Source organism: Anomalospiza imberbis, chromosome 9, assembly GCF_031753505.1.
Source record: "Anomalospiza imberbis isolate Cuckoo-Finch-1a 21T00152 chromosome 9, ASM3175350v1, whole genome shotgun sequence".
NCBI lineage: Eukaryota > Metazoa > Chordata > Aves > Passeriformes > Viduidae > Anomalospiza > Anomalospiza imberbis.
In genome coordinates, this window is record NC_089689.1 from 4,137,479 (window position 1) to 4,163,527 (window position 26,049).

General features: G+C 43.6%; 1 protein-coding gene across 11 annotated transcripts in view; it reads right to left on the reverse strand.

Annotated features, from left to right (window-relative positions):
• Window positions 1-26,049, reverse strand: part of RASAL2 (RAS protein activator like 2) — a 159,533-nt gene that overhangs the window by 71,354 nt on the left and 62,130 nt on the right. For all 11 annotated transcript variants that reach the window (XM_068199437.1, XM_068199439.1, XM_068199438.1 and 8 more), the window contains exon 2: window positions 6,406-6,533. In XM_068199437.1, coding sequence (XP_068055538.1) covers window positions 6,406-6,533 — 128 coding nt within the window. The remainder of the gene's footprint in view (window positions 1-6,405; window positions 6,534-26,049) is intronic.

Here is a 26,049-nt window from a genome sequence, read left to right on the forward strand (position 1 = left end):
ATGGCCACGGAAGGTCCAGCGGCCAGTGCACTTTTGATGAGGACTTTGGTTCCAAGAGGACCACTGCAGCACATGTAGCATGGCAATTTCTTTTCATATGGCTACATAACACACAGCTGGCACCTAAAGAAATAGAAGCCCCTGCCTATTTCCTGTGCTGCTTATCCTTTCATATCTTCCATCAACTCTGAAAAATGAGTATTAATAGCAAACAAAAAGCTATCATTCATTTGCACTGAAGGCTGTAAAAGATCTCAGAGACACTGCGTTTTTTAGAAATAGGCTGCACACTACAATGGCTCTCAAAAATAGTTCAGGCATTTCCTGATTTCTAAGCACTTAACATTCTCTTAAGGTCATTTTTTAATGCTTTACTATCCTGGACTATTTGTCTCCTTCAAACTGCCCATTTTTCAAAACAAGTTTCCCAAACTCCTGGTCCTTATTCTGATCAGACTATTGTCTTCTCTGGTGGTTTTTACAGCTGTATAAGCTCTTCTGCAAAAGCACGTTGGTAAATTAAACAGAGACTAATTTTGTTAGTTTATGCCACATATGTTCAACCAAATTCACATATTAAACTTTCAGTTCTCATCTGGAGGCTCCATTTAGTCTTACTCCCTTCTAAACACTCTCCTAATCCTCTGCCTCTCCTGATTTCCTTCAGAGAATTTTTTGGTGGGATGCTGCGAGCCAGATTTCCAGGTCAGCTATTACCAGTCATCCCACACACCTGCTTCAGCACCCCTTAAACCCCTGCCACACTCCTGTCACAGTGAACTCATTGCATCTACACCCACCTGCTTGCTCTAGACCAATACAGCTACTGCAGCATTGATTTCCCCACTAAAGTAACTCAGAAAGTTACCCTTAAGTCTGACTTAAAAATGCTTTGTTATTTACAGTAAAACTTCTCCAAAACCACAGCCTCAACTTATACTGACAAAAAGAACTAACTCCAAGACTGCAGGAGCAGTGTTTATTGCTTAGCATGAGACCAGCCTGCTCTAAAAAAAGTACAGCTTTGTGAACAAGTAAAACAAGCTTGGTCAGCAGCTCTGCATCTCTTGGGACTGAGCACATTTTAAACAGTTCTATAAAGCACTCTGTGGTCAGACAACGGATTCATGGATGGGGAGGCACCAAAACATAAGGAAGTGCACAAATAAATACCACGTGAAGGCCAAGGCAGACATCTGCAACCTTCCCAACCCTCCTGTAGCCCTCACCGCTCCAGCAGGCAGTTCAGCAAAAGATTGAAGGGAATGACACAGCCCTGCAGAGTCAGGACTCCAATGGTGATTCAGTCTTCCAGCAATTTTTTTCCCCCATCCAGCTTTATCCTCTTTTTCCCTGTTGAGACTTCACCAACCTGTGAATTGTTTGACCCTGAGCTGACATGCTGAAGCTGCTGGTTCAGGACTGGGATCTGAGCAGTGTTAACTCTGTGATAAAAAGGTACATAGGGACACTCCAGATGCTGATCATTTCAGCAATCTTAACAATTTTCATCACAGGTCACATTTCCATGACAGATTTCACAATTTAATGAGGATGAGTTCAGAGCTCAGACTCTAAATCCTTGAACAGTATCCCAGTTCACCTGCCACTGAACCCACTTTTTAAGAATAAAAAGTCGGTATTGGGGATTTCTAGCAGTTTGATGAGGAGGGGATTTCAGAAGAAATAGGAGTAAGAGCTTTCCAAGCATTTAATGCCTTTAAAGGCAAGCTAAGATAGTCTCTTTTTAAAAAAGCAGATTAAAAAAATGTCTTCATTGCAGGTAGGATTTTTCAAGATTGGAAAGAGTGGATCAAGACAAACTTGAGAATTTGCAGACTCTTCTGATCTAACAGTTAGGAAGTTTGGAATCATGTCAAAATCATGTCAAGTTAAATAATTAATTTTAATTTTTACCTTCCTTCAGGAAGTTAGAAGCTAGCTAAAATTTTGACATGGGAATCCACTTTAAAAATGTTGACAGCAAACATTTCTCTGGGCTTTTGGAAATTAAATAATTAAATTTGCTTGGGAATTAAGGCAAATCTTACCTTATGGCTGGGTTCAGCTTTGACAAACTCTTATTTACAGGTGAAACATGTTTGTTTTAAGACCCCCAACTGTGACAACTCCTTTGAGGAGGGCAGTGAGATCTGGGAAGAGCTTCCCCTAGGGCCCCATGCAGCAATGTTTGCTCCCTTGGGATCACCACTGTCATACCATGCTGGTGTCAGCCACAGGAGATGGAAGAGTGGGAAAATATCCCAGGTGTGCTGCAGCTGCTGCTGGCCTCTGTCACCAGCACCAGTGAGCAGTAGATCTTGTCATAGTGCATGTGGGTCTTTGCTATCCTTTGCCCTTGATTAAAACTCACCTCTAAATCCAAGAAGAAAGATGAGGTATGGGTGCAGGGAGGGGAAAGAGAAGAGTCTAACACAGTGAAAAATGTTGTTCATCTTCATTTCCAAGTGAACACCAGACTAAAACACTCTGCAGGACTGCGGCCAAGTTGCTGACAAAGCCCAACTAAAAAGCAGCCCAAAGCCAGGTGCAGCCATTTGTCACTTCCCTCCAAGTGGAAGTGCTGTGCACAGTGTTGTGTGTCTGGAACCACTCTTCATCAACACTCATTCCCTTTCCCTGCTTTAAATGGCTCTGATTTTACAGACATGTCTACTGTGCCCTCACAGCTCTTCCCACCTGGTGGAACAGGTTACCCAGAGCAGATGAAAACATCTACACCTTCCAGATAGGAGAAACTCTTCCTTGTAGAAGAAATACCTGATTTCTAGGGGCATCAATCTAGGCCTGTTTTCCTTGTCTTGGAAAATGCTGTTAAATATTATCACACTGTGTAATAATTGCACACCTCCTGTCACTTAGGACTCCTTATTTGCTAAGTCATCTCCCACGGTCCTACAGGGATTAATTTTCTTTCTACTTACTTTTTAGACATTGAACTCTTCCTTTCATTAATAATTTTCATTCTTCACTCTCACCTATTCTCATTTTATAAAGTTGACAAGGTGTCAAGTAATTAATGTTTTTCTACACTACACAAGGTGATACTGCCAGACTATTTTTGTCTAAGTAATTACAGATATTTTTGGATCAAGTTGCACTTCAAAAGGCCTCTGATTTTCAACCTACTCTTGCACAGCACAAAATTTCTCTTGCATATACTTCATTCAAACTGCCTTGACAATAAATCCATAGTGGTGGGACACTATGAGAAATGAGTTTTCTCTACTACACTATATATTTCTGTACTGTTCCCTTGGTCTTAAAAATCTGCAATTCATAATGCTGTATTTTAGCAGCACTAACTGAATAAACCCCAAATTTAGCATTATAATTGAAACAGTGAAGAATTCTTCCATGTACCTGTTTACATTTTGTATATATTTTTCACTTTCTAACTTGGACACACATACTTGCGGAAAGATTTTACAAAGCAGTATAAACACACATTTCTGTTCCCTTCCAGACTCACACAGGCCAAGCTTCTTGGATTTTATTCCACAAAGCAACAAAGCAGATGGACAGAGAATAAAATGAGAAGTTTCAGACTTACGCCTTTCAAGTTATGTCAGCCTTGCAATGAAACAGGTGCTCCTGATGCCTTAAGTTTGAGCTTTCATATTTTCCAGATTCTGTTCTGCATTAATAGGTAATTCTGAACTTCATATAAAGTGTTAGCAAGTTCTCCTCACAATTTAATCAGACAAAACAATCCTCTTCCAGCCCCAGAACGAAGGACACCATTGCAGCTTCAGGCCCAAAAATTGCAAACAGTGAATTGAGGAGAGCAAACTGGGAGGATGGAACTGCATAACCTGGCGCTGTAACTGGACAATCAACCCCAACATGGAAATGAACCAAAACTTATAAAAGTGCGAAAACTCATGACCTGGGGTCCAGCTTGGGTGTAGCCTCAGGCAGGTTCTGGTACTGCCCAAGGTGTGTCCCGTGAAGGCCTTTTGATAAATCCCCACTTTATTCCATAACACTGCCTAGCCTCTGTTCCAGGGAGCCTCTCAAGGCATCCATCACTCCCTCTGGGCTGCAAGGGCACTCTGCTGTTGCCATCTCTTCCTTCTTCCCCCACACCCTCTCACTCACTGGTGGATATCCCTCTGTCCTGAACATGGTTTCTAAGATCGTCCTCAGCCCCCCAAAGGAATTCTTCCCTACTCACTCTATCAGTAATGACCATGTTTGGAGCAGGAATCTCTCCTGCTCCTCTTGCCTATTGCCTGGTTTGAGTCAACAAAACGTTTCCTCCAGCACCACCTTTCCAATAATTTTACTCTGAACATAATCTTCACTTTTTTCTTAAAGTAACCTCCCTCTTCTTTGTTCACCTGGTCTTTGCTTAGGCTCCCTGCACCAGTGGTCCCACCCAGGTTCTTTTTATGATTCCCCTTATACAGACTTTTCCATCATCATGCTCTTAACAAGCATTTCACCCCACTGCTGCCTTAGGCCCCTGTGCACTCCTGTTTCTAGATCACATTTCATGGAGCCTCTTTCAACTCTGAATGACTTGCCAAGAAAAATTTAACTGTGTTGCCTCCCCTCCCTTTTCTCAGGAAGGCTGCAAAGGGATACTCCTAGCTCAGAAAAATTAGAATAAAGTGTAAATCCAGAGTATCAGCCCTGTGTCTCTCTCCTGACTGGCAGCTCTACATGTTGTGTGTTTCTGTAAGGGACTGTGTGTCCAGACTCAGAAGCCAGACTAAACCAACCTCTTATTTTCCTGCTGAACACTCATGGCTCTGCAAGGAGCTTCCTTTTTCCTTTAATTTCACAGTAGTCACAAATTACTTGAAAATCAGAATGGCAAATCTGACTCGAGCTACAGGCTTCTGAAACAAATCCCATTATCAGCATGTGGAGTCACACCTGCACCAAAGGCATTTCTGCTTGGCCCATCTGTGAGCAGCATTTCCCAAAACAAGCTATTTCCCACTGTGGTAGGGCAGGAAGATTCCTTTGAAAGCACACTGCAAGAATTTACACTACTGCTTGCTTTCTTGAGGTTATTGCTACACTTAAACCTCAGGCCCTCTATAGCCTATATTGAATTTCCTCAGCTTCTGACAAAAACCAGAGTGTATTTAAACATAGAATATAACGATGTGATACAGTGGACTTCGCACATTTACTCCTCAGGATCTAGTCAAAAGCCTCATCTTACTCCCAGCAAAATGCTTTCAGCTGTCTGTGGTAGGGGAAATAAGAACCCCTAAGTGCATGATTCCCACCTTCAAGTAACTATTTGTGATATGAGCCAGTGTTGTTTCAATTACATTTCCTAATGAGATGCATCCTTTTGGCCCAGCTATGCTGGTACAGCACTGTTTTAGAAATTATTCTCACATCTCCTTAAGTTTCTTCAGTGTATACTTCGATTCCTCAGGTGTCAGTCCTGTCAGACTAGAAAAGGAATTACATAGTAAACAAATACCATTAAATGGGCCTTCCATTTTGCCTGCGTTTGATCACCTCTCCCACACATCAGCATTAAAGCTGCTCCCTTCTCATAACTCAAGTCCTTCTCTAAACCATTTACTCCCACTCTCCCTATGCAAGGCAATATTTCATTGCAAATAAACCTGAGGACAGCTGACTAATATTCTGTTCCACACCAGAAACAGGTCTCACTCTCAGGCTGTAACAGCCATATACAGAAGCTTCAAAAGAATCAAGAAAAACCACAAAAATTGGGGTCATTGCCAAATATAGGAAACGATGGTATTAGACTAAAACTCATGGGTAAAAAGCCTTCACTTTTCCCCACCTTTATGTCTGCACTGACATAAAGAGGCAGGTTTACATACCTGTGGTGGCTCTAAGTACCATTAAAAGAAGTAGTAACATAGGAAGACACATATTGGCGGACAAACACAGGCTGCAGAACTCCAGGAGGGAGTTTGCACTTTGGCTGCTGTCACCTCTTCTGTGCCACCAGCATCTGGGCCAGCTGGATTGTAACTGTGTGCACCACCCCATTCCCACACAGGATAGCTTAGCTCCCCTTTTCATAGAATGGGAAGGGCTTGGAAGGGACCTTAAAGATCACCTAGTCCCAAGCCCCTGCTATGGGCAGGGACACCTCCCACTAAACCGGATTGCTCAAGGCCTTATCCAACTTGGCCCTGAACACCTACAAGGATGGGGCATCCACAATCTCCCTGGGCAACCTGTTCCAGTGTCTCATCACTCTGGATTTAAAATTTCATTCTTCAATTTAAAATTCCTTTTTAAATTCCCTTTGCCCCGTCGCACATGTTTCCAAGGATTCCTGAGTGAAGTAAAGGGGAGATGAAGAAAGCTGCCTTCTCCTTTTACCAATAAGGGCCAAAGGGCAGGTACTGAGGCACCCACATGAGCTTGTCTCACCTCCTTCTCCCTGTTGAGCAGCACCAGCTGGCTGTCTGTCAGGATGCAGTATTTCCTCTCCCATGTTGTCATCTCGGTGTAGGGGGACTGGCCACAGGACAGTCTGTGGGTGGGTGGTCCTTTCACATCTGGGAACAGAAAACCACAACGTTGTTAGCACATGGCATTAACCACCTTCTTTGCTTTCACAGTTCTGCAGGGAGATCTGAACCAAAACTGCACTCTGTGCTGAGTGGGGTCTGTATCAGCATTTTAAAAGGTGAGATGGGAGTCCTGGGAGGCACCCATATGCTACGAATATTTATTTACTTATAGCATGACTTACAAAAATGGCAATACCAGAGATGAATATGAATGTCTTTGTCAAAGGCTGAAATATATTGAAAAGACCAAGAGCTCTTATGAAAACTTAATCTTCCTTTCACTCCCTTCTCAAAGGGGTACAGCCCCAAATGTACTCTAAATCTTAATAAAGTGGATTATTTGAGACTAAGGATAAAGAGATACAGTTAGGAAGACAGGGATCAAGGAAGGCAGGCTTGAAGAAGGGAAGGAAAAATTCAAAGGGATGGGCATTTAATTGAGAAGGGCTTACTAGCACCTTTAGGTGGGGAACCTACTTGATGAAATTGTGCATTTTCATTTAGCCACGGACACTACAGCGACAAAACCTCATACTTAAAAAAACCCAAAACAACAAACCAAATCATAACCCATCTTGTTTGGTTCCCAGTCCTGATCTATTAAAATTTATTTTAAAATCATTTTCCCACAGGTTTCTCACAATTGAGCGGCATATGACATTGTGCCTGTCACAACAAGGTCCCTTCCAACCCAAACCCTTCTAGGATTCTATGATTCATCTCTTTACAAAGTTTTGATATTAACTTCTGATTGCTTTACAAGATTAAGTTTCATTTTTGTCTCGCACTCTAGTTCTATACAATTTGCTTGCAATGATCAAAAAATCATCCATTCTCAATGTAGACACTGTAGATCCCTCAAGTCCCAAGGGTCTAAGACACTGCAAAAATCAAGGGACTTCCTGCACAGGAGTCCAGGACCTCCTTGAACTGTTTCAGGAGCAAAGCGAGTGCTCAAACCCGAAATGTTTTGTAGCACTACCTGCCTTTTAGCACCCCTAGTAGCATGCACAGAGATAACCCAGCTGCTTCTCGTAGCTTCTCCCCAGCGTCACCACTAGAGGCCAGCGAATCCTCAATCACCCAGCACCTTCCAGGGAGAGCCAGCCCAAAGGCCAGCGTTAAACCCGGACTGAGGAACCCTTCCAACTTACTTCCCTCCTTGCAGCCCCTGCTCGTGCCCCCTCTTTATCAAAAACGCTGCAGCATCTTCATGCTCTCTTCCTGCAGCTTTGCCACTGCATTGCAAGGCATGTGTCAGCTTCTAGAGCCAGACTTGGAAGATGGCTTTCAGTGCCTTGTTCAACCTCATACTGCATCAGGAGTTTTGTGATCATTCAGGAAAGTGCTTGGAACAGGCAACCTTTAAGCAACAAGAAGGCTACATGGCTCCTACTGCTCTGAATAACAAAGAAGGGCACCTTTGTGCCCTTAATTTCAGGTAAAATAATTCAGGGAAGAAGCTGAGATGCAGAATCAGATTACACAGTTACTTATGATCCAGCTCAGTTTCTGAGAGTGACAACGAATGCTGTCTGTCTCAAAATTGCCCAAAACTCTATTTAAGCATAAAGATAATGAAGGGAAAACACCGTAAGCTCTGTGAAGCAAAAGTGCATTTGTGCAAACTCCTGGAGCACAGCAGACTCTACCACGAGTTATGTATTAGTCCATTTTACAGACATGAACCTGAAGCTTTCCCCCCTGTCAGCCCCCCTGATCTGCTAAGCTAGCCCAGCCTTGGGGGACCTGTAGGGGATACAAAGCTTCAGAAACCAGGCGAGATATTTGCAGAGGCTCAGTTTCCAGGTGTTTATTCTCTGGGGAGAAGGAGGAAAAAGAGGATGGACAATGGCTGTGGGGTTTTTTATCTAGGGTCTGGGAGGTCTGGGTTATCTGGCTCTGGGCCAATGGGGTACAAAGAAGAAGTAAGGATCATTCTAACAGTCACAGCTATAGGATTCTTCCAGGAGGCTGATACCATTCCACAGGGAAATGCAGCATGAACCCTCCAGGTAGATTTTTGGCATAACCGCAACTCACATTTATCATGGTGTCCAACCAAAAACCAAACCAGATGTAAAATAAAACCACTGCTGCTCCTGCTTTGACCTTGGCTTCCCAAGCAGCACATGAGCCCCACCCCTACCTAAGCATGACAAACCTGACAGAGAGTAGACAAGGATGAAGCCATGAGCCCCCAGTATGAGTCTGCAACAGAACCGGGAAGATGAGAGCTCTGGGGATCTGGTCTCCTGGGTAAGGAAAGCACGTGATAAATCAGCAGGGGGAGAAAAAGATGCAGGCTGCGTGCCCTGTCCTGCTGATGTGGGTGGGCTGGCAGCGAGAGTGCCTCCAGCTGCTGCACTGAGCAGTAACCAAGGAAGCTGCATTTGGAACTGCTGGTAAACTTTCTGATGGCAAAAGAAAGCCCTCCTGGGCCATCAGCTCCAACGCAGAATCTACAGTCACGACTTGCCCAGCCCCAAAAGATCTTTGTGTTATAATTTCTTCTAACTACAGGCCTTGGCAGGATACCATCCGACTGATCCATGGGCTGCACAAAGGAATTAAAGAACAGAACGACTTCTTCCACTGCAATAACAACTCCAGGACTTAACTGAGTCATCAGGCACTGTGAGCCAGCCATGGCTCTGTTGCCAAGTGGGTTGGCTACGTCAGAAAAGCTTTCCACAGGCTGCTGGCAGAGTGACATGCCATGCCGGTGTCTGGAGCTGTCAGTCACCCCCAGAGAACACCACAGTGGTAACATTTTGTGCTTGCACTGGTGTCCTTTTGAACACAAGTCGGGGTACAGCCCAGCACCCCTGCAAGCCTGACCATGTGCTCTCTTCAGCGAGCTGGTTTTCCAGAGCATTGGACTCTGTAACTCCAGTTCTCTCCTCAGGCTGACGCTGCAAGCACATCACAAACTCCACGGATGTGGAACGCGTGGTCCCAGAAAACTCACAGCAACAAGAACTCCAGAGTAGCTTTGGTGCATCAGTCCCACCTATTTAAATTATTTCTCAGCTCGCCCTCCTGCATGGCTGATATCCTTTGGAGCCTCTCACAACAGCTGTGACTTCAAAATTTATTCTGAAGTATGTTACCAGTTTAGACAGAAGACTCTTTGGGACTTTGCACAGTATCACATACACGCTTGGTCGCCTCACAAACCCTGTTCTGCTTTCCGGTGCTCTTCATCTTCGGTTTTCATTTTACATTCTTGGCTCCAACTTTTCACGTGAATGTAATAAAAGCCACCGACCTCCATCACGAAAGCCCCATAAAACGAATTAAGCACCATGCATTGAATTGCTATAGAAGTGAATTGCACGAAGTCCATGTGTAACGAGGAACACTGAAACTTTTGGGAAAGACTGCAGGTCAGGACTGTCCTTTTATACTGTGGGGCTACTCTCTGACAGCTCACATAGCAAGGCTTGAGCTTTGGAGATGAACGGTCACTCACTGATGAATACAACTTCAGATAGGAGCTAGAGAAGAGATCAGGAAGGTGCATCTGAAAGCTCTGAATTTGCAGGTGTTACATGTGGCTCATGCAGCCACACACCTAAATAGTCAAGTTCTGGTCACAGAAGATTTCTCTCGGGTCTGATGCAACCCCTTCATTCTGCAGCACTACAATGAGGCATTCAAGTAAGCAGATCAGCAAGTCTACACACAGGATTAAAGGTCAGGCCTTATGTGCCTTCAAATGCTAATATCAGTTAAGTAACAGCTTGGAAAAAATCCCCTTCTTGGTACAACCCTGCCACTGCCTCCTGACACATCCAACACTGCTGAAGACTGGAAACTGTGTTGTTTCTCCTCAGGGCTCTGACATGCCACTAGCCATGTTATAAATATCCACAAAGCTCCCTTTCTTTCAGTCAGATGACAACTTGTACCTTATTATTCTTGAAGTATAGGGCTTATTTTTAAAGAAAGGGAAAAATAGAGGGGCAGCGATTCCATAATCAGGTATCAACAACAGAAGTGTTGAGTGGTGCAGGGCGAGGAAATGTGGAAAGCAGCAGCAGACAGTGCCAAGCTAATTCCCACAGACAGGGTATGACATCTCAGGAAAACTCATGGCAGTTTAGTAGTATTTATGGAGCAGAGCAGTCCTATCAGATGGGAACATTTCTGAAAGCTTCCATTGCAAATATGCAACAATTATTTTCCTTAAAATTCCAAATGTGCTCATGAGTGGAGAATATTTTCCAAAAAGCAGGCAATGGGCAGAATCATAAAATTATTTCCAAGAGATAATGGGTGCTTCAGTGTCATTAGTCCCCAACAGCTCTCCTACAATCAGAAAAGCAGCATCTTCTCTCCTCAGAGCTAGTGAAAAGGATAGAATTACCAGAAACCAAGCCAACAAAACTACATTAAAGGCAAATTCATGCCTTCAGTCTCTGCCAAAAAGCACTCTCTACTTACTATCAATAAAAACACAGAAATAACCCTCCATCCCAGTGATGACAAGAGCACCCCTGGCACGCCTCAGAGCTCCTTTTTCTGAACTGCACTATTCCTATGGTGAAATCAAGGGCTAACTGAAGTACTTGCCAAATTTTCCTCCACTTTATTAGGGTCCATATTCTGTTCCTAGTATTTCCAACAAGGAGCTGCCAAGCAGCTGAGTAACTAATGTGGTGGCCAAGTTTGTATGCTGGGAGGAATTTTTTTCCCCTGAAGAGAGATTAGTAGGAGCCCTAACACCTTTTGACAACAGGTCTGCTTGCCCAATGTCAATGTTTCCATAGTGTTTTATGTACTTACCATAGAGACAGGATGAGAGAAAAGTGTTTTAGGTAAGTGCTGTCATCTGAGAGCTTGTCAGAACCTCAACCTACCCAGCTGTGCATGACCACACAGTCCAGTTTGAATAATCATCAGTTCCAACCTTGATAAAGCAAGTTGAAACAAGCCTTACTACTGACAGGAAGCTTCAAAGATAAATAACTACCACTCCTTCCACCGAACTTCCATCATCTCAAAGCTCATGAAGGGATTCAAGGGAAAGATGTGGCAGAAAAGGAAATACACAGTATCTCAACATGCTCCATTCCCTCAAATCTTGGAACAAGGCAGGATTTCTGCAAAAGAAGTCACTAATGTGAGTGAAAATAAACAGCAACAGCAGCTCTGTGACACACAGCTGGGTGGGGATGTGCACCTAGTTCAGACAGATGTTGACGCTCCGGTGAAGATCTGCACAGGCATTGGAGCAATCCTGGCTCAGCTGCAAGAGGGGCAATCTCGGAACATCTGCACAGGGCAGAGGATGAGAGAGGTCAGCCACTGAGGGGCTGCTAGGGAAAACACAACCAAGGCAACTTCTATTTTCTCTCATGCTGATATACAGAGCTTTTGTTTGTATTTCTTGTTTCTCCAACCAACCCCCTGCCATGGGCAATGGTTTCTGATCCAACCCAGACCAGAACCGTGCAGACAGACACTATCAAGACCAACTGTTCAAAGAGAAACCTATCACAATGCCCAAATTCACTTGGAAGAGGAAGGGACACCCATCCTCCAAGTTTGTACAGACAACTACCACACTGCCCCAACACAGAAAACACAATGCTCATGGGATAATATTAAGAAAATTCAGCATACACTGTATGTGGCAATGCAGAGACTCCCATGCTACAGAGAAAACATGATGCTCTCAGGGTTGATTAATCTTTCTCTGAATCACAATATACTTAGAAATACGACCAGCACACATTAGAAACAACACCACTAATTTTGCCATTTTGTTTCAAAGCATAGCGTGGGCTTCCTTTCTAGGAAACTTCTCATAGCTACTGTGAGATCCAGCAGTGCTCACTTGCCCCTCTAAATCACTCTGTGGCATGGCTCCATTTCAGCTAAGAGGTGCCTACGTTTTCGTGGTCAGCAATAGATCCCTGGTGCAGCAGGTGGCATTTTAAGTGTACAAAGTGTGAGCAGATCCTTTGGGATGAGAGGCATGCCATTCATGTAGGATGTTATTACAGAGGTAAGTATCTGGTGTGAATTCTTCCCGTTACATATAATAGCCACACTCAACAAGGTCCAGTCCACATGCAATGAGCAGCCCTCAATTCAGCTGAATCCAGTTGCTCTCCTCCAGCAGCTGCATGCAATGATAACCAAATTCTCAGATGGAAATCTAATATCCTGGGTAGGAGGTAAAAAAGGCTTAGTCAAACCATCAGGTTTCAGAGATCTCAGAAGCTCTCACGCCAACCGCTTACAGCCAAAACACTACCTGGAAAATCCATTCTGCACAGAATAAAGTCATAAAAGGTTTAAGTAGGTGAAAACAGTATTTTAGAAGCTGGCAGAAGCCATGACCAGTGCCATGACTTTCTCAGATTCCAATGTATTTGGCATTGTAACACACGTTCTTCACAAGATCTTTAATTTTTCTAGTACAGGCCAATCTTGCCAATCTAATCTATTAACTTTCCACTGCTCTTTTATTGAGTGGCTGTGATCAGACACAGTCTCAAGACTGGTTTTCCACTCTTGCAGTGAAGAATCTCATGAGCCACAGGGAGATTAAAGTAAAAACTGTTCAGTCAGGTGCAGTTTTCATGCCCTATATCTTCAAAGAAATGTGACTCTGGCAATTTTCATGCTTGCTGTGTGTGCTTCCATTTCCCTACCATCAGTATGTCAGCTCTGGGAGAAAGAATGTCTTAAAATTTAGAGATAGGAAGTCTGAAGGAATCTGCTGTTCACTGCTTACGGGTGAGGTTTGAAGGATTTTCCCTTCCTCTGAATGAGGACTGTGTGTCTCTTCTGCCCTCAGCTAAAGGCACAGCTTTTCCCCAGCAGCTGCTGGGAAGCTTTGCTGAGATGTGTGACGGGGTGGGAGAAGGGTCACCTTGTTGCTCAGGATTTCTCACATGCAGCAGTCTCACCTCAACACCAAGGAGCAAAGAGTAACCTTTCAAACTCAAAGAGTGAAAATCAACATTTTGTCCACTACCAGAGCTGCCAGCCAGATTCTTACATTTCCTACAATTTTCTGCACTAAGAAAACACGTCAGGAGCAATTTTTAAGTGGGGAGGAATAAACCATCAGATGAGCGAATGCTTTAGCAACCAAGGGCTGTCTCCTCTGCAACCAGCAGGAGACAAAATACAGAATGCTACTGTTCAACAAGCCTGGCATCTCCCAGCAGGACGGCATCTCTCGCTGACATCATTCCCACCCCTTCAATTCCTTCCCGAGGAGAGATCTGACTTGTTTGTACAAGAGTCAGCCGGCAGCGAGCAAGGTACGGCAGCGTCACTCCTGCAGCTGAGCTCCCAGACGGCTCTGCCAACTTCCCCTGGGCCCAAGTCCATACATCTGCCCTGTTCTTGCAACGTCACCACTGTGCCTATCTACAGCTCAGGAGTTTTCGCACCAGGGCTGAGACTAAGGCAGAGATCAGCCAAGATTTCCCTTCTCACTTCCTCGTAACACACGCAATTCCAAACCCAAACCTTTCCCAAGGCCTGTGCTAACACATTTGCCACCCTCAGCCCCTGACATTTCCTAAAAGGCCTCAATGTTCCCTGGTACCCAGGGGCTCTGCAGAAGCTCGAGAGCACAAATTCAGTTAGGCCACAACCATGTAAGCAGTTTCACCAAGATTTTATTTTCAAAAGGAAAAATTATGGAGCTGTTCCAAAAAAGAAACCGCAAGTCTTAAAATCTTACGACTAGTTTAGTGAGCAGATGCTGAGTGTGCCAACAGTCTCAAGCTTTCTTGCAAAAGTCCTAAAAAATGAGAGCTAAGGAGCTAACGGCTGAGGCAAAAATTAGGCATAAAGCACACATTGGCCTGGCAGGGTAATTCTGACTAGAAAGCACAAAGTTGCACCAGCTTGCTGTCACCAAGCAGCTTCTTTGAGCAAAAGGTGTGGGAGCTCTTAATAGCAGTTTAAAGCTACCCATTAGCTTGAATACTACTGAGCTCCTCTAAGCTTCTTACTTGCTGCATAGCCGATTGCTAAATGTTAAACTTACAAAGGGTAATTGATCCTCGGCTGCGCCTTGCTCTCTGTGCCCGGTTCGGGGGACACAGCGTGCAAGATGTGCCTGTCAGGAGACATCGGCACCTTCTCAGATGGACCAGTGCCAGCAGCTTCCAATCAGGCAATCACCGTGTACTCGGTGGCTCAACAAGTGGAACCAGAAATCACAACCCGATCAAGGTGGGGACCTTACAAAACACGCAGGTGCGCCCTGTGCTGGGCCAGCCTCCCTGCGTGCCCGCAAACAAGGGGCTCATTGTGCAGCCTCGTAAATCTCATGACATCACCACCACAGAAGCTGCTGTCCCTGTAAAAAAACAATTTAATTCCTGGGATAACTAAGATTTCAAATAACCCGCAGTTGCTTGAAGCCATTGCTGTGACCCTTCCTTCAGTACTCAAGCAGGTTTCCTTTCCTTCTTATTCAGGTCTCGTTCCCTGCCCAGGACCACTCATCTTTGCTCCTGAATATTAAGTACATTTTTCTCTCACAGTTAAATTCCCACTTGGCCTACAAAATACTTTGGAATCTCAAAACAGAAATGGTTATTACAAACCTGTAGAAAGGATTATAAAAGATTACATGTCCCTATTACATAGCTGCCAAGTTCTGAGAAGGTTCTCAAGTGACACTTCTCTCCAAAGCAAGAAGAGGCTTTCGTGAGAGGTTTAGAAGGCAGAAAATGGAGAATAGCAGAAAAGTTAATTATTCGTGGGAGAAAAAAAAAGTCTGCAGTTTTTCCTCCTAATTTATGCATGGTCCTTTTCTTATCCAGCTCTATGCCCTTCACCTTGTTCTGTCCTCTGCAGTGCTTGCTCTCACCAACCCCTAATCTCCATCTCACAGCCTCTTCAGCACCAGGCATCCAGAGTGGGCCGTTCCCTCTTCATTCTTTATTTTTTGCAGCAGTGCAGGAAGAGAACAAAAGAAAAAACCTCCTGAACTTTAAAAGGACCTTGGCTCAAGGCAGCTGTGCAAAAAAAAAAAAAAAAAAAAACCCAAAACCAAACAAAACAATTTAAAAGCAAAAGCTGCTCAGTTCCAGCATACATTTTTGGTGCACACACACAAAAATGTGCCAGTGTACTCGGGCTCAAAATTAAAGATGTGTGGCACAAGCAGTGCACAGAGCTTGGCAAAAGCACCAACACTAAAGTACAAAGACTGCTTTACCACCACCCCTGCCAAGAAGGCATCAGCCAGATGACATTCATCTGTCACAGACCACTTTCAAAAGAGCAGGACCCTTCTGCTTTTCCTGTCAAAGAGGGAGGTATGGGAAGTACAAAGGTACGGAAGCATTTCTGCAGAGACAGGAGCCACAGGAACAGAGCAGGTGATGAGATAGTGCCCACAAGTTCCAGATGAACGACTGAAAACCAAACAGGCTGTCTTTCAGTGCAGCCTGAACTACACCGTGCAGCCTGCCTCTTTAAGAAGCTTTCACCTCTGCCTTTATTTCCAGAAAGCAGGTACTTTCATTGTCACTGATGTCACCCTTTAAACTTCATTTCCCAGAGCAACAGCAGGATTGCTGAACTCCCCACCTCTGAAACCCACCCTATGTTATCTCAAACCAACCCTCCCTGTGGGTGGTGGTGTTCATGACAAGAAAGAATAAGGTAAAAACAAAGAATAATATATAAAACAATCCCCCACAAAGATCTCACATGATGCTTTAAACGCTTGCTCACCATGCCACCACTGCACAGCCAGTTGCTGATGTACAATTTTAGCTACTTTCAGTCTGAATGTTTCTTGAATATTTCTGGGTAGACACACAAGCAATGAGGTGCTTCTTTTGGGTTTGGGTTTTTTCTTGCCACAACAGACTATGGGGAAAAGAGGACCTGTGAGCACTGCTGATGTCTCATAGAGGGGAATTTATTTCCCTTGTCAAAGGGAGAATTCACAGGACACTAAAATCTGCTGCAATAATGTGCATGTTTTTGCATATTAAGCAGGTCATTCAGGCATATAGGCTAAAGTTAGCTTTTGTATTTTAACCACTTAAAACAAATAACTTAGTAAGGGACCCCCTCAAGGGATTTAAATATAATGCACAAGAAGCCCTGTAGTACTCCCCCTGCTATTTAGACAGACCCATTCTGCTTCCTTCTGGCATCTTCAAAATGTTTTCAGAAGAACCTGGAACCACCAGGTTATTACACACGAATCTGTTGATTTGGCCTACTTAAAAACAAAAGCACCAGAAAGCTCCTCATTCCATTTTCCTCATTAACATCTGAAAAGTCTTCCTGTATCTCAGTAAATCAACACTAATGTTCAAAAGATGGGACTTTTTTTATCATTTAATGATAACAACACAAAACTTTAGAGGAAGGAGACTGCAACAGGGATCCTGAGCCATATTTAGATTTATGCCAAGAGAAGTCTTGTGGCAAATAAACTGAATCCCACATTTAATGCAGTATGGCAATGACCTGTAGTACCTCTTTCATCAGCTCTACCCTTTAACCTTCAGTTAAAGGTTATGTGAGGTTGGTTTCCCTGTGTCATTTAACCCAGCTATCACACCTGGTTTAGGGAGGGAAGCTGGCTTGGGGAAAAAAATCCCCTCTGGTTAAGCATAAGGAGGTCACCACCAAGATGGTCAAAGCAGGGCACTGAGCTGCAAGCTGGCATCAAGGCTCAGGAGCCTCCTGACTCAGAGTGCTTTGCTCTCCTCATTACCACACAGCGTCATGATTGGCAAATCAAGCTTCATTTTGTTCCAAAATTTCAGAATATAGTGGGTGATTTCTTTCTTCTTGCTTACTCTGCATGAGATTACCCAGAGAAGCTGTGTGGAAGTTTCAAAAACCAGGCTGGGCAGGGCTTGGAGCAATCAAGTCTAGAGGAAGATGTCCTTGCAGAGGACAGAGGGTAGGGACTTGAAGATCCTTAAGATCCCATCCAACCCCAACCACTTTGGGATTCTGCACTGTGGGAAACCAGCTGTGAAAGAAAGAGGCAACTCAGGAAGAAGTAACAGTGCCAGGCAGAGAATTGCAAGTGCTGAGCTAACCCTGTGCCAGGGGAAGGATGTTTCTTGCGGGCCAGCTTGCTTTGGACATTTTGCCCTGCCGAGCTCCAGGCTCCTGAGGTACCACCTGAACAGGTGGAGCAGGTTCCCCATGCTTTTGGCAAACCCCAAGCAACATGATTAATGTATCCTTTGAGGATGGGCTGGCTAATTAAAAGGATCTGGAGGTAGGGTGCAGTATTTCAGGTATTCTTCAGCTGGGTTTTCCCTCTACTTAATGTTTCCTTCTCCTTCCAGTAGCTTAGGCTCTGACAAATAAAGGCCACATCCTCATCTCAAATACTCACTACCCTTGAGCCCTCACCTTCTCACTTTCTTCCTCCTTACTCCTGCTCTGTTCCTCAAAACTTGTAAAATATAAAGCTCATGAAGGCCAAACCTTTTGTTCTTCATTACACTGCTTTCTAGCTGATTGTATTTTCAAGACAGATTTTTACACAAAAAAAAACCTGTATTTAAAATTGTATTTTAATTTATATTTACATCTAATGCCTAAGCACAAACATGCACTTGTTCCCAAATGTCCTCCCTTCTGTCTGCTTTGCAAACTGACAGCACAAAGCTCCCAGGGCAAATCCAAACCCCCTTCTATCCGAAGGGTAAAGCCACAGGTACTCGTCTCCAAAATCCTAGAAGGAGAACACATGAACTCAGCAAGGATAAATAATAACCAGTGGAGAGAAAATGTCTGTCCTACAGCAATGCTAAACAGAAATTTATAGGTCACAACCTTGCAGAAACAGGCCTGGTAACATCTAATTAGCAGTCCTGCTGAGCAATTGCATCTCATAACAGTAAACCCAACCAGACCAGGGGGAAAGGGAGAGGGGATTTTTTATAGAAACACAATAATTACAATATTTTGAAGAGATTTGCTTTATGTTGCTGTTTTGTGGGGATCCCCTCCCCAGTAGGAATGATCAACCCACACAAGTGATTTAATGAGTTATTACTGAAGTACATTTCACTCCTATTGGGATATAATTTAGAAGGGCAGCACAGATTTTTTACTAATTATTTTATTTTTAAATTGAAATGCTAAGAATTCTGTTTGCTGCCAGAAGATGGGTGGAGAAGCCAAGGAAAGTTCACATACCCAGGAGACTATTAACTAGAACCAACTTGGACAATACATTTGAGAAGCATTTCCTTCCAGCTACTGTAGAGAGCTGTCCTCAACATGCCGTTATTTAAGCAGCCAATTTTCCACCACTGAGTACAATGAGATTTCAAAACACACAAGAAATCAGAGTATAAACAGACACAAACATCCCACTTAGTGACATAACAAAAGAAAATCCGGGTCAAAAAGCTTGAGCTTCTCTATTTTGTGCCCTTCATAAAACAGCTTGGCATTTTATACAAACTCTGCTCCCTTTTTTTTATGTTGTATTAGCACAACATATCTGGCTTAGCTGCCTTAGCAATGGTGTTCCTGAACAAAAAATGATTTCTGGGGGTTGAGGGATAAATCTCACCCAATATGGAATTGGAGGAATGGAGCTCCAGAGGAAACAAGCAGCTGACAAAGCAGGAATGAGGCAGCAGCAGGGCCAGCAGGAAGGAGTGAACTGGGCAGAGCTGGTCCCTGCCAGCAGCACAAAGCAAGAACGTTTACAATACGTATGAAGATCATGTCACAGACAGCAGGAATGGCAAACAGATGAGAGGGCAGCACCAAAGAGTGAAAGATGAAGGAACAACTCCCTTTTTTCAAGAATTTTAGTTCACCAGAGACAGATGGTGCTGCTTCCACATGGTTAGAGCTGGATGGTACCCTATCCCCCAACCCTTGAGGGATGCCAAGCTTATTTTTGTAAATCTCTGGTGATAAAAACCATCTATGGCATCTTGCTCATTTCCCCCTCACTACTTTGCCAAAAACTTCAAGCTCTGTTTTCCTTGCCACATCTACAGACCAGTACTATTGTCCTTCTCTCAGTGACTAATGATGATTGTGCACGTCCCTTGTCTTTGCAAAAGTCTTTTTAAACAAGAGCACAAGAACTGAAAACGGTATCTCAGTACCTGGGACCACTTTTGTTAGCCCTGATGCAATCAGGCACAATGATGAGAAGAAAGAAAAAAAAAATCTATTTTTCCCCCCAAACTCTCATGTGATTAAAATCCATTAAAATGCAAACAGACATGAATTTTATTTTATCCATCAGTGACCACACTTCACTGTCCCTGGGCTATGGCTGTCTCTTTGTGAATTCTCTGCACGTAAGAGCAGCCAAGCTCTAGGTTTAGGAGCAATCAATCTAGCAAACCTCACTAAATATATATGTGTGTGTATGTTTTATAATGATTTCCATTTTTCACGTTGATTTACATTGATCATTGGAAAGTACATTCAGCTTCATGTTTGCTTAGCTCTGAATAAACAAAGCAAAGGCTGTTGGGTATCCAAAGACAAATGAGACATTACAGATGTAGACAAAACCTATCATCACCCTGAAAGCATTTCTCTTTGAAATTATATAGCCATGCAGAAGTTATTCCGAGTGGAGATTGCTGTATGTGTTTTTAATTCAGGCCGGGCCTGTTGGGGGAGGGAGGGAGTCTGATGAGCCTCTCTGCTGTCACTTTGTTCCTCCTGCATACCTGATAATTCAGAAATGTCTGACTCTCTAAGGATGTTTTTTCTTTCCCTTGTGTTCCCTAGTTTCCACTCCTCAGGATAAGTCTCCTTAGGTCCATATGTCTCAGTGCATTTACAACACACCCACCTGGATTTTTACCATTAAAATTACAAAAAGCACATCAACATCCATTTGAACGTGCAATTCCACATCAAGCACAACCATGCAAATCCAGCACAGTTAGTGCCCCAGCTAGCTTCCCACTGCACAGGAGTATTTCTTTCTCATCTGCAGACCTTGTCCCCTTTTACAGATAAAAACCCCCTGTTGCAGGGCTGTGTTGGAAATTATAGTTTCCACAGTAACAGTAGGAAGGTGTCAGAAGCCTGGGTACATATGCTGCACAGCACAGCCAGGCTCCTGCATTTTGTGGCTGCTGGCTCTACAAGATGCTACATATGCACCCAATAAATTGTTTTGGTTCCTGTGCAAACAGAAATTTTTCAATTAGTACGTTTGAGCCATTCATGTCTTTTGTCAAAGTAACTCAAAACTCCTGCTCTACATGTGTAATTCCCCCCTAGAAAAAATAACAATGCATTTTACAATTATATTTAAGGGCCTTCACTTCTGTTTATAGGCATGAAGCATCCACAGAAAGCTCAAAAGAAACGCCACAATGAAGAAGGGAAAATAGATTTCTTGGAAAGAAGTCTTCCCCTTTTAGAGAATATCCAAGCAGGAGCTAAGGAACTGCCATTCTAAGGAGCTCCTGGGCAGGTTTTGTGGCAGCCTCCTCCGTGCTGCTGTGGGTACAGCAGCCAAGAGCCCCTTGTTAGCACAGCTGAAGCAGTGAACACAGCAGCCACGTGTCTGTGTGAGGAGGGGGACTACATCATTAGCAGTGCTGTCTTGGGTCTGGGCACACCCCACAGCAGTCCCAGCTCCCCAGTCCTGGCCTGTGCTCACCAGCACTCGAGTGTGTAGGAGGGTACCAGCCTGATTTTGGATTTTTCAGGATTTGTCTCTGTACGGCCAAGATGCAGAAAGCTTTGCACCACCTTTTCATGACATGTTGTTTGCTCTTTCCTTAGTATTAACCACATAGACTGACTGTGCTGAAGCACCAGGGTGACTGCCCCAGACATTTTCTTGAGATTATGTAGTAACAGTAAAAGATACAAAAAAGACATATAAAACAAACCAACCTCTTGATGCCCAACCACACAAAGGCACAAGGGCCTCACCTGCTCCCCTGCCAGGGTACTCTGTACTTTCCTAGATGCCCTGTGCTGTCAACCAGCTCTTCTGGACTGGAAGGCTTTTACCAACACAGGCCAGCCCTAACACTCTTTTACCATAAAGAAGAGCCAAATCACCACATGACAGCTGCATATGCAAGTGGGAGGGGAAGGCACAGTTGGAAATAATGAAAACCAACATCAAGACAATGATTTGTCTCTGCCACAAAAGACTGAACACTTATCCCTTCCTTCCCCACTCCTTTTCAAAACTTCATCGCAATTTCTGTAAAGAGTAAGTCTCAGTGTCATTTAAGTACTATCTCAATAAAGGAAAAGGCTATCATACAAGACATCAGTGGCTTGAACCACACTCGTTTTATCAGCTACAGGAGGGCTGACAGGAAACCTACAAATAAACCACAGTGCAGCCAGAATCCTCCCCTTGCTGAGCACCACACGCTCAGCCAGCCCAGCCTGCAAAAGCAGCACCACGGCACATCAGGCATGCAAGGATTCACTGCTTCACAAAGCTGGCAGAGGAAGTGGTTACTGAGAGAGGCTATTTATACAGGACACAGCCAAAATACCCCATCAGTAATGTTAAAAAAAGCACTGTGTGAGTGGAGATAACTGAAGGCAACTGGGAGCTGTTTGGATCTGTGTGTTCACCTTCCTCCTTTCACAGGCAGTTCTCTCAGTGGCACTGCCTGGATCTGTGCTGCCAACAAAGCCTCTTCTTGTGTACAAGTGCAGCCAGAACTAAGAGGAGAGAGAAGGTAGATGGAGACACACTGCAAGAGTTTGGAGTTCGGCAGATTTTTTGTAGTACTGTGTCAAAACCTGCCAAGCCTGCCTGCCAAAGCATCTGTGTCACTAAATGACTGTTAGAGGAAAACTGCTTTTAGGAGTATCTACATCAAAAGGGCTACTGTTTTTTCTATGAAAATAGATTGTAAATTCATAGGTGTAAGGAGAAGAAAATCAACAGCAACTCATCTTAGGATGAGTGAGATGCAGCTAAAACTCTGACCATACTATCATCACAGAAATACGTGATAGTCTCAGAAGATTGTACTTGGGAGTAGTCAGAATATGGGGTGCAGAAAAGCTCTTCAATACCTATAAAACATGCAAAAGCAGCTGAAGTTAGACATAAAATGAGTAAGCAGGTCTGCTTACAACTTGCCATTGGACTTGACAGAGTACTTTCTTGCACCTTTTAGAAAGAGACATTTGTCTTTGGCAAGGAAGGGCAAGAAGAATCAGAGATCTTTGCACAATTAACAAATCTCAAGAACTAGAATTCAAACCTCAAAAAACCCACATAATTCTGATCCCCTAAGTCTCAAACCTATAGACAGCAATGTGTGGTGACAGTTGAAAAAAATGCATTTGACTGCAGCAGTGGGTTTGCTCACTCCTGCTCTCACACATCACTGTCACTCATCTGGCTCATCCCTACAGCAGTTTCCAGACAAGTGGTTTTTCACAGTACCACAGAATCCCAGAATGGCTTGGATTGAAAGGGACCTTAAAGATTATTTTGTTCCACCCCTTGCCATGGGCAGGGACACCTTTGACCAGACCAGGTTGCTGCAAGCCTTGTTTGATCTAGCCATGAATGCTTCAAGGGATGAGGCAGCCACAGCTTCTCTGGGCACCCTGTGCCAGAGCCTCACCACCCTCACAGGGAAAAATCTCTTCTGAATATGGAAACTAAACCCCCCCTCTTTCAGTTTAAAACCTTAACCTCATATTCTATCACTACATGTCCTTACTAAATTCCCATGTTCTGAGAAAGATCTTCTATACCAAATGCACCGATTAAAATGACCAGCTTATTCCCTGCAAGGCACAAAGACAGGGAATGCCTACTCTCTAAAACATGAGCTTCTTTAAGAAGCTATTTTGGTAATTTTTTTTTCTATCACCTTCTCTGTAGGAAATATTTTTTAACTTCATTTGAACAAGTGGTCCCGTAACTTGTAAAAAGCTCTCTCGCCCACAGAAGACCAGATGCCGAGCTTCAGCTTTCCTCAGAGTAAGAGCAAAACCACTTGGGAGACAGTTGGTTTCAATGCTAACATGTCAAGAGTTTCATGCATTAGTCTATTGTTTACATAAACAGCTTCCTTTAAACAAGTGATGTTTTACAGGATTATGAAGTATTTATTTCAAAAGAGTCTAAAGAGTCTCTTGAGGAACTACCACAGAGAAAGTATCACCACAGAAAGCATAAGGCTAAATGATAATACAAGTTAATTAGTTAAAGCAATCAAGTAACTCTATAGCAAAGTAATGGGATAAATAAGTGCATAGAGATAATCTTGCACATGTTTACTTCTAAAATGCCATTGCTTTGAGTGCTAAATCACATACTGTTAGCACTGCAAAATCTGCACCATTCGTTATTTGGAAAAAAACCAAAGGCCTAAAACCCAAATACTTTCCTCTGCATTTGTTATTTTAAGGAAAAAAGGGTCAATGTGCCTCGGAAGCGCTCGTTGTGTAAGCATGCAGGCAAATTTCATCTCGCGCCAAGTTCCATTACGGGCAGCGTTTGTGGAAATGCAAACCAGGGAGCTTTGCCTGAAGAAAATTTTACCATGGCAGAAGTTACCCTCTCACTACAGGCCCCAAATGTATGTGTGTCAGGAAGAGTTAAGGCTCCCATTTCCAGTGTCAAATAAGCTTAGCAGTAACTGAACCACTGGGTACACTTCCCTTTTCTGTACCCTCTGGCAGCTGCGATTTAGGCCTGTCTTTAAGAGGAACACAGAATTTTGAGAAGAGTCTAACACGGTTTCTTTCACACTTCCCAAGCCTGGGCTTGCTGACCCCTCAAGGGGATTGGCAAGGACCAGTCTGGGCCCCTCCTGGGCTGTGGGGCAGGTGTTGACATCCCGCAGACAGCCCTGGGCTGTGAGCATCTCCCACTGCCCTCCAGAACGTCCTTCCCTGTTGGGTCTCAGAGCCCAAGGTTCTCTTTCTGGAGACTCCACAGCTGGAACACAGAGCTTTGTCACAGACTCCAAATCCGCCTGCTCCAGACACAGCTTCTCCTTTGGAAAGCAAAGACTGTTTTTTCCTCCTCCAGCCACCTCTTTTTGACCCTGTCTGGCCTGTTATCAAAGGAAAAGCTTCTCCCACCAAAACCCCAGAGCTTTACTTCACCGGGAGCCCTTTCTCCTAATCTCCACACTTCCACTCTTTGGCTGCCTCTAAGAAAGCTGAATCTCTTCAAACCCCTCTCTCCCTGCTAAGAAAACACAGGAGACAAGACGTCTCCAGGACACGATTACCCTCTCCTCAGATAATTCCCATGCAATAATTTCTCACCATCAAGGTAATCACAGATAATATTCCTGCATGCACCAGCTGTCAGACTCCTGTGCATAAGCAGCATAAAGTACAACATCCCGACAGTCCCACGGATACCGACCACAAAAATGGCAAAAAGGAACATAACACCTGCCAGTCACTTACTATGATTTCATGAGTCAGAAAACAGCTCTTACAAATATAAGCATCCTCATTCATCCCACTGAATGTGAATTTTTGGATTCTGACAAAGTGGTCTGGGGATTAAATGCATGAAAATCACCAGTGAACACTGAAATTACTGCAACTACATGCATAGAGATACTGTCCATTAAGTGGAATTAAAATCAGATAAGCGTAATTTTATTGGCTTCAGATATTACAGCTAATTATCTTGTGCTGTGTTCATAAATATTCAGCTGCATAGTATTAGCCTATAGCCCACATTAAACGTTACAATGCCTGGGATGAACCAGGCAGAAGGAAGTAGTGGGGAGGGATGTTTAAGTGATACTTAAAGCTGTCAAATGCCAGAAATGTTTCCTGTGCATCCCCAGATCCCTGTAAGTTCAAATATACCATGTTAACATTTGCTACCACGAGACCACACTACAGCTTAAAAAAGAGAGAGAAACTGGGCAGCAATGTGCTATTTTCATATTTATAACTACACAAAACTACAGCTTAATACAATGAGGGATTTTGTACAAGCAGCTATCTTGAATCTGCTCTGATAATTAAAGGTGAAGGAGCTTGAACACTAAGACTACACCTTTCCACGGCAACATCAGGTTTCACAGCACAAGGCATTTGCACAGCACTTAAAGGAACACATGAATAAGCTCAATTGTGTAAAACTTCCCTATTAAAAACCCCACCAAAAATAAACTACATAAGAGCAAAAGAGATTTGGGAGTGGAGGAACATGAGTCAGTAGAAGGGCTTCTAAAATGAGCAAGTGGTTTTAAAAACATGAATACAGAAAAGCTGCTCCAATGAGTAGTAAATACTAAATTCCTTTTGTATTTTGGGAATTGCTGAAAGAAACCAAATGGGGAACTGCCTTGGTTTTGAGCTGTAAATGGGAAAATACAAATCTCTAGACAAATTTGTATGGAAATATGTATGAAATGTAATTTAATAAACCTACAGTGTAAAGATCTTAAAGAGGGCATAGAGTTCAAATTACTTTAGTGAATTATAGGAAACCCAAGCACTTCTGGAAAAGCAAGGATATAAAATATTCTCTCATTCAAGGCACAAAAAATCCTCT